Source organism: Strix uralensis, chromosome 3 (assembly GCF_047716275.1).
Source record: "Strix uralensis isolate ZFMK-TIS-50842 chromosome 3, bStrUra1, whole genome shotgun sequence".
In the NCBI taxonomy this organism is placed as follows: domain Eukaryota; kingdom Metazoa; phylum Chordata; class Aves; order Strigiformes; family Strigidae; genus Strix; species Strix uralensis.
In genome coordinates, this window is record NC_133974.1 from 117,005,600 (window position 1) to 117,023,265 (window position 17,666).

General features: G+C 50.0%; 2 protein-coding genes and 1 long non-coding RNA gene across 3 annotated transcripts in view; 1 reads left to right on the top strand and 2 right to left on the bottom strand.

The window, feature by feature from the left end:
- Positions 1–17,666, bottom strand: part of CFAP61 (cilia and flagella associated protein 61) — a 119,631-nt gene that overhangs the window by 2,378 nt on the left and 99,587 nt on the right. Inside the window, exons 25-26 of the mRNA XM_074864088.1 lie at positions 8,238–8,328; positions 5,464–5,635 (exon numbers count right to left, since the gene is read on the bottom strand). Coding sequence (XP_074720189.1) covers positions 5,464–5,635; positions 8,238–8,328 — 263 coding nt within the window. The remainder of the gene's footprint in view (positions 1–5,463; positions 5,636–8,237; positions 8,329–17,666) is intronic.
- On the bottom strand, positions 1,447–3,653 carry INSM1 (INSM transcriptional repressor 1). Its single transcript, XM_074864090.1, is given in 2 exon segments — positions 1,447–3,587; positions 3,590–3,653. Coding segments are annotated over 2 exon segments (1,455 nt in total). The 3' UTR covers positions 1,447–2,196.
- On the top strand, positions 5,602–16,035 carry LOC141941409 (uncharacterized). The gene is made up of 2 exons (XR_012628307.1): positions 5,602–12,289; positions 14,439–16,035. It is a non-coding gene; the product is annotated as an uncharacterized LOC141941409 (long non-coding RNA).

Sequence of the window (17,666 nt, forward strand, 5' to 3'; positions counted from 1 at the left end):
CTCAGGCTGTTAAGGCCATGTTCTCTTGCTCAGTGGTATCAATTTACAGCCAAAACCACAGCTTTGCCTAGACCCGAAATCAGTCCTGGTATAACCAAGTGGGTTTCCTAGGAATCGAGGCAGCAGCAGCATACTGGCTCTGGTGCTTTTTAGCCTGACTGAACAAGAAGAAGCAAAAAAATCTTTCTCTAGAAAGATTTTCTTTTTCTAGCAGCTTTTCTATATCAAAAAAGGATTCAGGTATTTCATGGGAAGCTTCTCTGCGGGAAGCTCCAGAAGGTCACCTGCCTTACCCACGGCGAAGCAGCCGTGTCTCAAAGGGCCTTTAGGTGGGTGAACACGGCAGGAAACTGTGTTGGAAACCTCTTCCAGTGAGCAAGTCTCAAAGGCATTATCGTCCCCAAGAGGGAGTGTGCCAGAACACCCACACCGAGACCTCTTAGCCCAGACTCGGCCCTTAACACACCATTACAGGACAAGGTACATGCATTCGGGGTTGCCAAGCAGATCTGCGGCCGTGAGGTTGGCTCCGGGGCTTCTCCTGATGGCAAAGGGAGAGATGGTACAGCTGTGCTGCGACACCTGAGAGGGGTTTCACTGACCCTGCATACCTCTTCCTCACTTACACTGATATTATAACAATTTTCACTAAAAAAATTAAGAAACTCTTTTTGATCAAACCTGTGCAATTCCCACATACATACGCAAGCCGAGGGACACAGCTATCCCCCCCCCCCCCCCCCCCGGGTGAACCAGGGCACTTTGCACCGTTTTCCCCCTGTCCCACGGGTTTTTTCATGCATTGGCGTCTTCCCCCTTTCCGGAGGGGAGTCCTAGTGCACCTGGCTTGCCAAAAACCTGTCGCTACTGAAGGATACTGCAGAAATCCCACCACAGGGCAGAGGGGGGCCAGACAGGATCAGGCTCGAACCTTGAAATGAGGAACGTAAAAGCTTCACCTTCCTCACACCAGCCTCCACAGTTCACAGCGAAAACAGGACGCGACTTCTCTATGGAGCACCTTAACCCCCGCTCAGAGTGCGGAGCACGAGGGAAAGCCACCCCATCCAGCAGCACATCCTCTCACAGGCAAGGATTTCTCCAAGATTTCCACTTTCCCTTCAAAGGCGCTCCCCCTACTTGTTTTCCCTGCAACACCCTGCAGGGAAGGTACAGAGCAGGGCTCCGGCTCCAGCCCATGCCCACGGCGTGGGGCAGCGCCCCCGGCAGCCTTCCCCCAGGAGCAGACACGCACCTTGCCCTGCTCTTCTCCCCACTTTAATTCCTTTTTAATTAATCACATCCAAAGGTGCAGAGCAGGCTGGTGCCCAGCGGGGCACCCTGCCAGCTGAAGCCCAGAGCCTGGCCCCAGCCCCCAGGTCCCCCCCCCCCCAAGCCCCCCAGGGCCAGCCCGACAGGGAGAAGCAGGAGGCAGCAGGGGCACGCTTGAATTTGAAAATATTTTATTTGAATAGTAAATAATTATACAGTTGAAACAGTTCTATCGAAGCACTCTATAAATAGCTAACAGTTAAGAAAATAATGTGTGTAGAAAAAGAGATTGCATCTAAAAGTAAGAGCTGTCAGTTGCACAGGATAAAATGGTTAAGATCGTGTGTTATTCTAGGTATAAAAGTTAAAACCTTTTTAGCAGATCCCTTTAGAAAAAAAAGATCTTCTAAAACGCACAGTGAAATGGCAGGCAGGGGAGACAAAAAAAGCGCATTAGAGTATCTGCAATCAAATAATATCAATCTTCATAATTAATATAAATAAATAACGAATAAATAACATAATTACTCAAACCAACATATACAGATAGTCAACTCATGAGCTACCTTAGTAAGGGCAAAACGAACAAAACCAGAAAGTTGGCGTGTCACAGTTAAGGCAGTTTCTACAGCATTTTCTGAAGACCATCAACAGCAGAGTCAAGGCATTTGTGGCTAACCTAAAGGAAATTCTCATTTCTCCTCAAGTGGTTTGATCTGTTCACATTTATAAAAACCGAAACGAACGAACAGAGAGAAAAATAAAACCAAAATAAGACCCCGGAAAGGTAAATGTAAAGCCAGATTCCAGCAGTTCACAAGCCATATTAAAGCTAATCGTGTGGCGAGTCCAAAGCGCGGGCCGCGGGCCGCGCCGGGCCGGGGAGCGGGAGCGGGGCCGGGCCCCGGGAAGGCACGGGCGGCTCTAGCAGGCGGGGCGCAGCGGCACCTGGAGCAGGATGACCTGCCGGTTCTCGGAGGGGTGGCACTTGTTGATGTGCCGGGTGAGGCCGGGCGAGCTGTAGAAGGTGGCCGGGCAGTACTTGCAGGGGAAGACCTGGGCGGCGTGGAGGAGGCGGAGGTGCCGCTCCTGGCTGCTCTTGCTGGGGAAGGTCTCCCCGCAGACGGGGCAGAGGCGGCACTCGGCGGGCGGCGGGGCGGGCGGCTCCTCGGCGGCGGGCTCCGGGGCGGCGGCGGCGGGGGGGGCCGGGGCGGCTCCCGGGGCCGGGGCCGGGTGGCCCAGCAGGTGCTTGCGCAGGTAGGCCTGCCGGCGGAACCGCTTGGCGCAACGGGGGCACTCGAAGAGCCCCTCCTCGGAGCCCGCCTCCGAGGCGCCGCCGGGGCTCGGCGTGTCCCGCTCGCTGCCGCTGCCGCCGCTACCGCCGGCCGCTTCCTTCGGCGGCTCCTCCGGCGGCGCCCTGCCCGTCTCGGGGCCGCCCTTGGCGGCGGGCGGGCGCGGCTTGTGCCAGCGGCGGTGGGAGGCGAGGTTGGCGGGGCAGGAGAAGACCTTGTCGCACTCGGGGCAGCGGTACTCCACCCGCACGATGCGGGAGCAGCGGTGCTGCGCCAGCGCGAAGGGGTCCCCGTACTCCTCCTTGCAGAGCTGGCAGATGAACTCGCCCAGCGGCCGGGCGCAGCCCCCCCGCGCCTTGGCCGGCGCCTCCACCGGGCCCTCCTTGATGCGCAGCCCCAGCACGGGCGACGTGGTCACCTCGTCCTCGAAGGTCAGCTTGCGGATCGCCTTCGCCTTCTTGCCCGACGGGGCCTTCTGCCGGCCGGGCTCGGCGGCGCCCGGCGGGCGCTTGGCGGGCGGCGGACGGCCCGAGGCGGGCGGCGCGGCCGGGGCGGGCGGCGCGGGGGCTCCGCCGGGACCGGCGCCGGCCGGGTGGGCGGCGGGCGGCTCGGCGGGGTGGCCGGCGGCGGCCCAGAGCTTGAGCTCGGCCGGGGCGAAGAGGAGCGGGTCCATGGTGCCGGGCACGGCCGGGGCGGGGAAGGACTCGGCCGAGACGGGCGAGCCCAGGCTGAAGCCGCGCTCCAGGTACTTGTCCCTGCTGACGGGCCGCGTCGGGCTGTACAGCGCCTGCACGGCGGCATCGGGCGTCCCGAACGGCACCGGCACCGGCGGCGAGTCCCGCGGCGGGGGCGGCGGCGGCGCGGCGGGGCAGGCGGGCGGCGGGGCGCTGCCGCCGGCGGGGAGCGGCGGGCCGGCGGCCTCGCGGCAGCAGCGCGCCCGGTAGGAGACGGGCGTGGGCCGCCGGCTGCGCTTCACCAGGAAGCCCCGGGGCATCTTCGCGCCGCCTCCGCGCCGGCGGCGGCCGCGGCACACGCTGCTCGCTCTGCCCGCGGCGCGGCCGCCGCCGCCTTTAAGCGGGCCGGGGCCATTGTTCGGGCCGGCGGCAGCGGGACGGGCCAATCAGCGGCGCCGCGGCGGGCGGCGGCGGCGGGCGGAGCGGGTGCACCTGAGCCCCCGCCCGCCCGCCCGCCCGCGCGCGCGGCCCCCGGCGGCGGCGGCACACGCCCGGCCCCGCCCCCCGGCACGCTCCGCGCCCCGCGCCGCCGCCCGGCCCGGCACGCGCGCCTTTGTGTGCCGCCCCGGGGCGGGCGCTGCCGGCCCCGCCGGTGCCGGGACCGGGACCGGGAGACGAGGGCGGGCGGCAGCTCCGCGCCCCGCGCGCGGAGCCGTCCCCTCCGTTGCTTGAAGCCTCGGCAGCGTCAGCACCGGCCCCCGGTCCCCGAAGACAGTCCGGCACTGGGCGGGCGGGCGGCACCGGGGGCGCGGGGAGAAGGAAACTAGGCGCGGGAGGAGGAGGAGGAAGTCGCTTTTGTGGCGGGAGCCGGCGGAGGGGAGGCTGCCCGCCGGGAGGGCCCCGCCGTCGGGAGGGAGCCGGGGCGGCCCGCCGGGGCGGCGGGTGGGTTTTGTCCACCATCCGGTGCCACGCGAAGGGTCTGATCCAGCGGGGAGGAATAAAGACGGCGCCTGCCCGCCACCTCTGTGGGGAAATGAACCCCGCGCTGTCGAGGGGCGCCGCGGCCGAGCGGGGACGGGAGCGCGGCCGGGAGGACCCCCGACGGTAACCTGTTACGCGGGGCGCTCTCCGCCCGGGCCGCTGCTGCGGGGACTAGGGGCCACAGCTCCCCCGCCCGCCCGCCCCCCCGGCTGCGCGGCGCGGCTCCCAGGTTTTCGTCCGAAACGTTACGCGCCCGGTGCGAGGCGAAGCGGCTGACCGGCGGCGGACACCCCCACTCCCCATGTCCCCGCAGGCCCCGCCACGATATAAAAGCGGCATCGGACGGACCCGCCGAGAGGACGAGGCTGCGCCCGGTGCTGCCCCGGGCGGCCTTTGCGGGGTCCGGGCGGGGAGGGACTCGGCGCCCGCTCCCGGGGGTGCGAGGGGGCAACAGCGGTGCCGGTCCCGCCGGTACCCGACAGGTGCAGCCGCTGCGGGGCGAGCACCGGGCCGCGGCCGCGCACCCCCTTAACCCCTTTGTCCTCGGCCCGGCCCACGCGGGAATTTGCGCGGGGAGCTCCGCGCTGCGGCACGCGGTGAGGGGGGGTGTCCGCGCGTCGCAGGTGGTGGCACGGCCCGCGGGGAGGGGGTGGGGGGGGGAGCGGGTCGCCCCCCGCTGCGAGCAGCCGGCCGGCCCCGGGGGTGCGTGCGGGCAGCACCGCCCCCCCCCCGCTCCTCATCCCCCGTCAACCCCCCCCCCCCCCCCCGGGTCCCGCGCGCCTTTGTGGGGGGCGGCGGGGCACGCGGGCGGCACGCGAGCGAGCGGCGCCCCCCCCCCCCCCCGCGCGGCCCCGCTCGCCGCCTTTGTGCGCCTCATTAGCATAAAGCTGCGCGACCCTCGCGGCGGGCGGCACAAAGGGGCGCGCGGAGCCCGGCCCGGGGGGGGGTGGAGGGGGGGCAGCACCGGGGACCACCGCTCTCCCGGGTACCCCGTCAGCGGAGCGGGCCGGGCCGCAGTGGGGTGGGGGGGAAGGGGTTGTGGGGGCCGCCCTGCCTGCGCAGCCCCCCCCCCCCCACCCCCCGCCCGGTGGGACCGGCGTGCGGCGGGGCGGGGCGGCCCGATGGGCATTAGCATACAGCTGCGGGCCTGCCGGGCACGCGCCGCCGTCCCCCCCGCGCCCCCCCGACGGGGCTGCACACCGAGACACACCACTACCACCCCCACCCCGCTCCCCCCGTCTCACCTGCCGCCGGCGGGGGCCCGGTGCCGGCCGTCCTGGCCGGGGCGTACAGGGGCAGGTGGGCGCGGTGGCGGCGCAGGTAGCGGAGGATGGGCTCCTGCAGCAGCGACGGGCAGGGGCTCCGCTCCGCCTCGTCCTCCGCGGGGGGCTCGGCGGCGGGCGGCAGCCCGGGCACCTGCAAGGTAGAGCCGTCAGCCGGCGGGGCCCCGGGAGGCGGCCCCGAGACGCGAAGGGTGACGACGGCAAGGACCGAAAACGGCGTGAAAACGCGTCGAGACGCGCGTGGCAGCGGGAGCGTGCGGAGCACGGCTGGCACCGGGCACACCGGCTTCCCACTTCACCGGGAGCGCGGTGGCCGGGGCCGCAGGCCTGGTGGCTAGCGCTGCTGGGTTTTAGTCCCTGTCAAAGGGCCCACCTTGCCCGCGGCCACCGAGGCAAGGCTGGCACGGAACTGAACCAACGTCTTCGTGGGCAAGAAGCTGTGGCGGTGCCCGACCTTGTCTGCCACGGCCTTGCCCGACGGGCTCCTGGTCCTCGCCGGGGGACATGCCCCCTGCCGCCTCATTTACTGGCGGCTTTTAGCTGACTTCTCAGAGCAAGCCCAGCTGCGATTTGAGAACCAGACCATTATTTCTTATTGAGGACAAGTGCCTTTTCTAGAAAATCTCGCGCTGCACATGTGTGCCCTCAGTTTGCTGTAATACTTCAACAGCTGATGTAGGTGCAAAAACCCAGCCCCGCCATCTGCATGTTTGCATAGCTGGAGCTCTGCATGTTGAAATAAACACATGTTTGTGATCCTGTGAAAGGGTAAACATTGCCCGTGCCACCGCTCGGCTTCCAGCGACAGGCAAGAGCATCCCGAGCAAGAGTCACGCGTGCACTGAGTGCGGTGTTGGGGTGACCCTTTCAATACACAGGCTAAAAACACAGTCCCTGTCCCTGCTGTAACTGGCTTGCTATGCATATATTACTACTAGTGAACACTTCTGTAAATATTATACCTAAGTGCATGAGACTGATTCCCAGTTTCTGTGGAAACTAACCAGAAATGTCTGACTTCTGTGTATTTACATTCACGGTTCTTAAAACATCTCTTTCAAACGTGTATTTTTCCCTCATTTTTACATTTCATGCTAGTTTATCTGCACGTGGAAGTGAGCTGGAATATGAGCAACAGGAAGCAAAGACAGTAGGTCTCTTGCTCCACATAGAAATACAGCCAGTCCTGAGGCATTTAAGATCTATTCCATAAGGGTATGGTACCTACTATGTATTTAGCAACATGCCTAGAAGGGACACCCAAGGATGGTGTCACATATAAATGTGACATTTAGTAAATATAGTTAAAATCACCATGAAGAAAATCCAAATAAAAATACAAAAAGTAACGACAAATTTGCATTCAGATGCAGATACTGTCATCTGTGTTCATGTAAGCAATTCTGACTCAACAGAGGTGCTTTCAGTCCATTCAGTGAGACTATTTTTGTGTGTCAGGACTACTGCAACAAGAAAAGGGTAAGGCAACCCAGTCTTTAATTTGTAGGATGCCAATTTGCTTTCTCTAACGTTGTTCTCACTTTCAGCATGCGAAATGTGGTTGAACGATGGCAAGAAAAGCACTTCTCATCAGGCCTCCCATCCTGCACAGAATTTCATTTTGTGTTCTTTCATAGATGTCTTCCATGAGAATCTAAAATAGACCTGCACAGAGGCACTTTCTGTATCGTGACAATAGGAGGAAAATTGCATCTGGCCCTTCTGGGAGGATGCAGGGGTCGAGCGTGTGTGTGGCTACAGCTGTGACATAGGACAGCACGCCAGTTTGGGCCACGGAAATGGGTGGGCTACAGTCTACACAACGTCCCTTCCTTTTGCTGCCCTGCCTCCATTTACAGTCATTTGTTTGTTTTCTGCACAGTTAAAAGCTCTGTGAGCAAATACTTTAAAAATACTGCCATCACACGGAACTCCACTGCATGAAATAAAAGCAAAAGCTGCCATGAGAGAGAGCGTAAATTGGTCCCAAGTAGTGGGTTGGAAGTATCGAGATCCAGACTGCAAATTACGTTTGAGATCTGCCAGAAATTCATCAGGGGGTGGGGGAGGCAGTTCTCGGGGCTGTTGGAAATCTGCAGTTAGCAATTCTTTTTGTGGAGCACAGTGGACTTTGGATTTTGAGCAGGCAAAGTTACAGGCTGCTGAGACTTTATGCCTCCATCTATGGTACTAAGGCCAAAGCTGCAAACAGCATTAGCAAACATTTTAATTTCATCCTTATTCAGGAAATCCACTCATCACTGAAAAAGCCAGTTGCTTTCGCTCTTTCAGCTACAAAAGCTATTCCCTGTTGGTAGATGTTGAAAAATCTACCTCTCATAGGTTCAGCTGAAACAGGTTTAGGATGGCCTATAGTGTATTCGTATTAATATTAACATTAATAAAAAAAAGGAATAACTGAACAAATAAGCCTCCAGATTCTGATGGGTATTTGTACTAAACTGCATGTATAATGCAAAAATGCTGTGAAGGAAAACAAAGCAACTTAAAAGTTCTACTGGCAAATTTAACAACATGCCCAAATAACGAAACTGAACAATATGCTGCACTTGGTGAACCCCCTCTGTGAGGTACAGGATCTGCGCAGGTTTCCCAGAGGAAATAGCTAAACAGAAACATAAAGCTTTAGGAGAAAGATGGGAGCAGAAACCAAAGTGAACAACACTAACAAATTGCCTAAATAATAAAATGCACTCGCCAGTCATTTTTCTTACCTGTTCCGACATCAGGATTTGGCGCAGCTCCTTCTTGAGATCGATAAACCGATCGTGATAGATGGCCATGGACCAAGGTTCCCTGAAGTAGCTGGTTAAAAAAGAAGAAATTTAGTTATCTTGTGAACCTCTCATTAACGACTAATAAAGTATTTACCTGGTTTTTTGCCTTTATAAATTACAGTTCTGGACCCATCATGATCGTTTGTTCATGAAATGCCTCCCGTAACAGCATGGTCAATCAATTCTTTTAATGGATGTTCCTGATGTACAGCCAGCTTCAGTAATTACATTTAAAGTGGCTTAATTCAGAGCTGTGGCAAGACCCAGTGAAGAATCCTGATTTTATCAGAATTTAAAAGCCTGAAGACCTGTAAAGAACGGTGTCTCCATTATCTGTCCTCATTTGAGAAAAGCAGATTGCAGGATTAACTGAACTGCTGCATAAACAAATTAAATTTGTGTAGACAATGACACAAATGTTGTTCATCATTAAGGTTTCTGGATTAATAAAGGCCAGAAAAACAGGCCACCACAGTGTTGCAATATGTTCTTTGCACTAGTACGCTGAAGCTAAATTGAGCCTATTCTAGGAGGAAGCTCTCGTAACTTTTTCTTTCAGTGACAGCATTCATGACAGCATTCTTTTGTGAAAAAGGAGTAAAAGGATGGAGAGGACACGACTCGATGTAGAACCTCAAGGCTGTAAATAAAACTGGAGGCAGCTAGATTACAAAGCTGTGATTTATTTCTCTTCCCTCTATAGTGAAAAATAATTTTTAGAGCTTCAGTGAGATGCTCTGTGTGTAATTCTTGTTAACTGGAGTCAGGAGGGGCACCGTGTTCATCCCAATAATGACTGAACAGATGTCAGCAGGGTCACCCAGGAAGTTTTAAGATGGGTGCGTTTGCACGGCTGCGATCACTGCGTTCTCATCTTTGGAGTGGCAGCAGCATGCTTGGCACGGCTGTCAGCAGTACGTGTATGCTATCGCTTGATTCAGTTGCGTGGTCTTTAAATGAACATCTGGATAAAACAAAAGGTGCTACACAGGTTTAACAATTCTGACAGATCTGTCTACAGAAAACTAATGTGTGGTTTCCTTTTTGCAGAGGTTTTTTTTTTTGCATTACTGTCAAATGGCAGGGTTTACCCCCCCTCCACTCCTTGAATGAAACTTCAGCTCTCACTAATGCCCCGCACAATTAAGAACACTTTGTACACCTGGCAGAACTTTGCTGGTTTTTTTACATGTTCATCCCATCATAAGCTCTCTCCCCACTTCCCACTGTGCTGCTTCATCTGTGTTTCTCTTTGTATCGCAGGCTGGCCGGAGCTGCCTCTCCTAGACTTGCACAGTGTGCAGCACAGTGGGGCTCTCTCCGGTAGATGTTTTCACAGTATAAATATTTATTGATGCTATTACAAATACTGTGTTCTTGCTATGGTAAGTGCTGCCCAGCCTAGGAGTGTCTGGTAGCATGTTACCATGACTGACACTACCTATTCATTTGGATATGAAATGTTAGAAAAGATGAGCTCAGCTTCAAGTAGCTTTATTTAAGTAATTATGTACCTATAATGTGTGCAGGGAGCTAGAGAAGAACGGGATATCCCCCAGATATTTCAAAAACCTTCAATTTCAGCAGAAAAACCCCACCCAACACAAACCTTTAACTCAATGTTGACATTAGATAGCAAAGCAGGGAAAAGGGGGGTGTTATGCACGAATACATTAAGATAATTAAAGACTCTCTAATTTTACTGATGTGCCCTGCTAAAAGCCATGTTCCACTGGCCAAACATTTTGTTTTCAAGCTGGCATCATAATTTTAACTCTAACCCTGATAAGGTGATTTCATCTCTTGATTGAGGCACATCTTCCAACTGCCTTACCTTGGTTAAGTTGTTCACCTGCCTCACCAAGATGTTACATTAAATGTTCTTTATGAAATGTTTCAGGGGTGCCACACATTACTGCTACTCTTACCAGCTCAGTCCATAACTACATTTTTAACTGCTCCTGTCAATATTCACAGATTTGGAGCTCAAAACCTGCAATGTGTCACCCAGTTTGCAATATTTGATGCAAATAAAATGTGCTTTTTTGGGGAATGGAGAATGTCACGTCTGTATTTTCTAGATAGGCTGCCAAGAGGACCTACCAGTAAACAACATTTATTCCCAGATTTCCTTTACTTCCCTTCACCTGAAGAAATGTAACCACCAAAGGCAATTTAAAGATACGCTTCACAGAAACAATTCACTTTCTTTGCTGGCTCTGTGTTTTTATCTATTTATCTTCTCAGTTAGAATCACCTTTCTAAAGGGGCACATGGCATTTTTGAGAAAGCAGATCTACATATGGCAGCTAAAGGGGAGTTTAATAATGAAAAAACCCATTTGAAGCCAAACCAACAAGTTGACTTTCTGAGGCTCATTCTGAATTTTATTACCACTTCAGCAGCAGTCCCTCAGGGCAAGCTGTAGAAGGCTTAAAAGTATAATGCTCTTCAGTATACAAGATGAAGCTGGCATGCTACCAACAGAGGCTCAAAGGCTCCTCAACTATCATGAGAACGGCATCTGCCACATGTGTTTGCACCATTTAGTCTTTCATAACCTGCCAGAGTGATCAGGCTAAATATGTACAAGATGACAATGTTTGCCAGGAGCATAACGGGTTTTCAAACTTGGTCACTTCCTAATGGGGATCCCCTGCTGGCAGACTTTTATATCAACAGAAGCTATCATGGGAAGGCATTTGTAACGAGATGGGATGAAATGGTCTCCTTTTGAAGACAATAAGCGACATCCTTTTTGTTGCTAGGAAGCTGGTCTCGCCTTTCACTGACAAACAATATTTAAAGTCTGTTCTGCCCCATTTGTGATGTGTAGCCTACATTAGATGAAAGAGAAGGAGGAAAATATTTAGTGGCGTCCTGTACAAAAGACATGGAATCTTTCCCTTTTCAAGAGATACAATAAAATGGACAAAGTTGGCCACTGCTAGCAAGCAAAAATGGAGTATGCATGCTCATGGCTTTCTGTCTGAGAGCTATCCGTATTTATTTTCCATTTGATTTGCAACCACACACCACTTTTGGTCTGTGAAAGCTAATTCTGACACTGCTGTACATCTGTGGTGTGTCCTGGCACACTAAAGCAGAGGCAGCCAGGACCCCTGACCCTGACCTCCAGCAGTGTTTCTGCCACCTCAGTTGGGACTAACAGCACAAGATGTATCACTGACAGCCAGAAAATCTTAAAAATTGAATGAAAAACGTTCAGAATAACACACTTGGTTCATATAACAACAAAACAAAAAGCAAGATACAAAGTTAAAAAAAAATCAATAATTGGAATTATTTATAAATAATTTTAAATCCCATGACAAGAAAGTAATGGCGGAAAGGTGAAGGCCAGCTCTGTAGAGTGATCTTATCTACTCTGGTAGACCTAATCTCTTTTATCATTTGCAAGCTTGGCATAACTGTAATATACAGACCAGTTTTATCACACCATTACAATGTTTTCCAAACTTCTGCAAGTTGGGCTTCCCTTCATGAAAAGAAAGCAAAGTAAAGCCTGAATAATTTCCACTTATACTATTAAAGATGGGCTTCTGAGGACCATTGTTGATTTTGTCTTTATGCATTTCATATTGGGTGCTTTTCTTGGAAAATCTCAGCTGAGATCCTCTCCAAAAAAAAAGTCACTGGTGGAAAGAGAAACTGAAAGCAGTGCTATGAATGTATCCGACATGGCAAAAACCCCCAGAAACCAATTTTTAAAAAAGGTTTGATTTTCTCATTCTTCTTAACATGAAAGTAAATCTCATTATTACAGCCTGAAAAATAGCGGTTTTCTTTTTAATATGAAAATTGTAATATGTTTTTAATTACTTCCATTCTTTTCTTGCTGCTTCCATGAGCCCGATGACAGCGGAGATAACTGCTGCCACCGCGGACAGGCCTGTGGGCACACCTTATGCCCTGGGAATGCAGACCTGACGGCTCATTAAACTACATGGAATAATCCCTCCCTGCAGGTGAGTTTATCAAATTACCAGAGTGAGTGTGGACGCCGAGACAGCCGCGCTGTAGCGCAGAATCCAGTTAAGGGAATTTAGACTGCGGCCCTAAGCAGCTGGCACTGGCTGTTCCCTCGCCTGTGCTCCCGGGGACTTCTCTCTGCTGTGAGACCAGGACAAGGTGGGGGCTTTTCAATAGTTCAGAGGGCAGGTGGGCACCCATTCCTTGTGGCAGTGCCTTTGAAAAATCCCTCTGCAGACTACTGGCACATTATTAGCTACAAATTTTGAGTACGCTGTGTCTGTAGGTGTTCTTTCGCTACTCAAAGCTTTTATGGAAACAATAACAAAACCACATTGAGCTCCTTGAATCTCTGCTATCCCTACTCCGTCACCCACACACAAACTCGGAGGAAACAACTAAGAGTTCAGGAACTCTGAGACAATCTATGAAGCGGTTTGAATCTATTTGCAACTTTTGTTAAATGTCTCTAAATAACTGTTAATACAGATCTTTTGAAATCACATTCATTTCTTCACAAAGCAGTCTACAGTTCCCTAGTAACCTCCCTTACGTCCCATTAAACTCGGTGGGACTCTGGTCAGAGTTGTATCTTCCATCATGCAGCACTGTAAGCATATGCAGAGCAGCACGCGTTTTTTTAGTACACAATATAAGGCAGAGTCATTGCTAAACTTAATCTCCTGTTAATCTGTAAGTAGTGTAGATTCTCCTTTCATCTCTGTAGCTTCCCACACTTAATATAACATGGTGAATTTTCAAGCTGGATGTCCATTTTCTGGGTTTAAATTTGTTCTTTTAAGAAGAAATGTCATGCTTGAAATGCAAAATCTCCAGGCCCTATCAGCTACATCTGGGAGATACTCTATCAGTTCTCAAATACTCAGACCTCAGAACATTCACTCATTCCTTAGCACGTTTGGATTCTTTAAACTTGAATGACTTTGACAGTTTATGGAAACTGAGTTTCTCACAGCTGCTTTTGACACGTGATGGAAAAAGCACTGCAACTGCTGCTGTGCTTTTGCTGCAGCGTACCTTGTTCCTTTCTGCGTTTGCTACTATCTAGTCAGTAAGAAGAAAGCTGCTGCTATTATAAACACCACGAACCAAACCAGAAGGACAAACACAGATTAAATGGAAGCAGCTGGTCAGCTGACATGGGCTCAAGTATAAAACAATTATGCCAGGAGTGCCTATGAAGAGCAGGGAATCCCACTTCCCAGGAGCAGGGAGAGGAAAGTACTGCAGAGGGTCAGGATGCAATTTAATTTTCAGGTCATTCTGACATGATTTCACAAACACGGTTTGCAGATTAGCAAAAGTCCTTTCTCCAACACAAGTGCACATAAGAAGAAATGTCCCATCTTGTCAGGAAAAGAGAAGATGTGTTGTTCTGCGGACAATATATGGATGTTTTTAAGACTCTTAACTACAAAGATACTGTGATTCCAGTAAAAGATAGAGAGTATTTCCAGATATACCTTGCATAGCTGGACCAGGAATCATAAAGTGTAAATTTAAAGACAATATAAATAAAACCACTGAGCATTGCCTGCTAAATATCATCTGACCAATAATTCTGAAAGATGGCTTGTTTATGTAGGTAAAAAGCAAGACTAATTTGTGTAACATCCCATAAAGCACCACCTGAAAGCATTGTTCTTAATCACAAAGAACATAAAATGTTCCCTGGTTTGCAATTTCTTAAAATTCACTTACAACTGCTGAACAATCAAGCAAATGTTGAACCAACAGCATGGTTATAGCAAGAAAGCTATTTAACTCCTTGTTCTATGGTTCTACTCACTGAACACCTGTTTGTCCATGCATTTTAGTCACTCCTGTTAAATTTATTAATCTAGGACTCTCTGTTACTGCTCTGACCTAGTAATTAGTGAAATCAATGGTCTATGGACAGCAAATCTGTGATTTACTTCATTGGGCGGATTTACAAAATAATGATAGTGTTCACTAATTTATAGGCTGACATTTCTTTTGTACTTTTTGATAAGTAAATCACAGAAAGGAAGCCTGTGCTTTTTTACCACTTTTAAAAGAACTATGACCAAACGTGCAATGTCTTTTCTTTGGAAGACAACTGGTTTAAAACCTGTGGTTTACAGAACTGTTTTTTTTCTGTAGATGCAATAGCAAAACAGCGCAGTGCAACTGATCTTGCAGTTCTTGCTCAAGAAAAATGGCCACTGAATCCAGACCTCGTAGAGGACAATACTGATCCCACCAGCCCCAGTCCAAAACCTCCCTGGGGCAACTGCAGAGACCTGCTGACTTTTGGGGGGTGTGGGTCATGGTTTATACTATGTGTTGATTGCCAGCATCTTCAGTTTGCAAATGCCGGTTATCCATCATGACTGATAAATCATTTCTGTTTTCTGCATTTTTAATATCCTGGAAATGTTACATTAAAGCGCTGTTACCTGGAGGCACCATCAGAAAGCAGATCTTGGCAATACTTGCTTCAGGTTGAGATACTGCAGTTCTTTCCTATTCTAAGTATCCTCAAGAGAGATTCTGTGTTATTGCAGCACTGGAATTTGGTAAAGTTTAGATACTAAATAGATACTAAATAGATAGTAGCAGTTACTGTGTAGCTGATTCTCACTGAACTGCTCTTTAACTTTCCAAACTCTGTGCTCTTTAAAATTGATACAAAAACACTGCCGGCTGCTCTTATTACGAGGAAATTACGGTCGAACCTGAAATAAGGTTTATTGCATTTTTTCACACAGTACTATTTCACAAGTATTATGAAAAACAATTAAAAGGAAATTAAATCTGACGCACAACATTGGTGTGCATTGGTATGATTGCTTTCCTGCAATTACTTGTTTATGAATTCAGAGTTCAATCATTCATAATGGTTTGCATAATTATTAATATGAATCAGCAAGGTTCGACTGCAAATTAATGTGGTGAGGCTCAGCTGACTAGCCTTTACTTACTAATTTGGACGTGGGGATTCTTAGTAACGTCGCTTTTCATTAGCAAGTTAGCTGCTCCTTAAGAACTACATTAATAGAAATCTAAAGCCACCTAAAGGGGTCTGCCATTTATATTGATTTGCTATGTAAGTACAGCTTTACCAGTGCACCTTGGGGTTAGCATTTAATTCTGGTAGGAAAAAAAGCTGTTAGTGCTTTGATATCCCTTCATGTGTTCCTCTCTCCTTATCCTGTCTCTCTCTTCATAAAAAGCACACAAATTTTCCTCTAATTAGTCTGTAAAGTGTGCTGAGTAGCATTAGTCCCTCTCAGCCATGCTCACTACCTGCCACATTTCCTTTCTGTTTTTTTTCATCCCTGCAGAAAATAAGTCTCACCGTCTGCATGATGAACAAAAGCCCAAGGTGGAATCCCTTAAATGTAATCATGGTGTGCTAATGGTACGGGATCCAGCAAATTCCAGACAGCACTGCATTCTAGTATTTCTCTTAATGAACAATCACTCTTCATTTTTGAAAGTCTGGTTTAAAAACAGCTTTTGTATGTAGCATGCATTTCATGCTTAAATAATCACTGATTATACAGGCTGTGATAAGTTTATATCTTTACCTCGTTCTTTTAAAAATAATACTGAAAACATCAAGTGTTCTTTTTCCTGATTTACTTGCTATATTGTGAGATTTATTAGAGTTGTGTCAATAATCAGTCCAGGGTGGTGTTTCTGCTTAAACTCTCATTAAATGACACTACTTAATAAATCACTTTTAGTCTAATGTAATCAGTACTATGATGTGTGAATTGAACTTAAGTAGAAAAGATCTAAAAGGTTACTTTAAAATAAGTAAATGTTGTTCATACCGCTCAAAATATTTTTGAGTATTTTGCTTGTACAGCTAATATGAAAAACGTAATGTGAGCATAAATGACAGGGTTTGAAGAGAACAGCTAAGGAAACAGCCAGTGATATTATTCACTTGTGTAGTTTCTGGGTGGAATTTTCCAAAGCATCTTAGTGAAAGGGAGTGTGACTCCCTTCGTGCCTTTCTGTTTTATGTCTGGCAGCCTTGTGTCCCACTGCTTATCAGTACCTGTTGCTGTTGAAGCTGTGCCACTTTGTGTAGGGTATCCCTTATTTTTATCAGGGTGCTTAGTTTCTTGGACAGCAACACCCACCACGGCCAGGCTGCATGCAGATCTTCCAGCAGGCATCTGGGGTGGATCACCACAGATCTATGCATGTGTAAGTTGCTTGTTCCCTTCACATGTGAGCACTGAATCCTATCTCCTATTCTGGCACTGGGAAAAAAATTCCTTTGTCACTACATTGCAGCAAAATCCCCTGTACTTTTTGGTCCCATGCATAGGTATTGCCAGAGCCATAAGCCACCCTCTGGTTAATGTCTGCCAATGGGGGCTTCTCTTTTCAGACCTGGCCCCTCATATCACAGTCCCCACACTGACCTTTGCAGCCTGGTGGACATATAATCCCCAACTCTGCAGAACCCCAAAGCTTGCAGTGGAGATGAGGCACTCAAAAGTGCACCCACATCTTGCTGCAAATAGCTGTGCTATCCTGCGATGAACATATGCTCCTCATGGTGCTACTTGAGACCATTGTGCAGGGTAGACAAATTGTCAGTGAGTTAGACAAGTCCTTAAAATGCTGGAAACCACATTATTTTTTTAAAAAAGAAAAGTAACAAAGCCTTTCTGAGCTCAGCTTGGATGAGTGTGCCTGTAAGGTTTCTCCGCTAATCGTCCTTTACCACCTGCCTTCTCGGACTCCTTCACGGGACTGACCCTGTAACATTCCTCAGCTCTCAGCTGGAAAGCCTACGTATATATACAGCAAACTCTGAATGTCCAAGCCTGCACGCACCAAGGTGGCTCCATGATGCAAACTGAAGCGTAGTAAGTACAGATGACTAAAAGCACATTTCTGGTAAGAACTAAATATAAACACAATATAAATAGAGCACTTAGTACACCATGTTATGTGTTATTCAAAACACTTCGATTGCTACACCACATGTTAGTCTATCAGCATGATTTACAAATCGTTAAATACCAGAAGTGCTTAACATATAGCATCTTATTAGCTTCAGCATTACAAAGAGAGTAAACTTGGTGAATGGGTATGAGATTAAACTTGAGAAGGGGATAGCTGAGCAACACAACATTTCAGAGGGTGGCTTATAGAAACTGATTGGCATCATGATGTTGCCTCTGACAGGACACTTCGTCACTGTCAGCCCAATTCTGTGCCTTTCCTCTAGTGATGCTGCCTTTGCTGCACTTGCTGTCACCAACAGTGGTACTCCTTTGCCTCATCATCAATATTACTGCCACATAATGTGATGCAACCAGCATCTTCTGTAGGTCATGACTGAAAAGAAGTTCATTAATA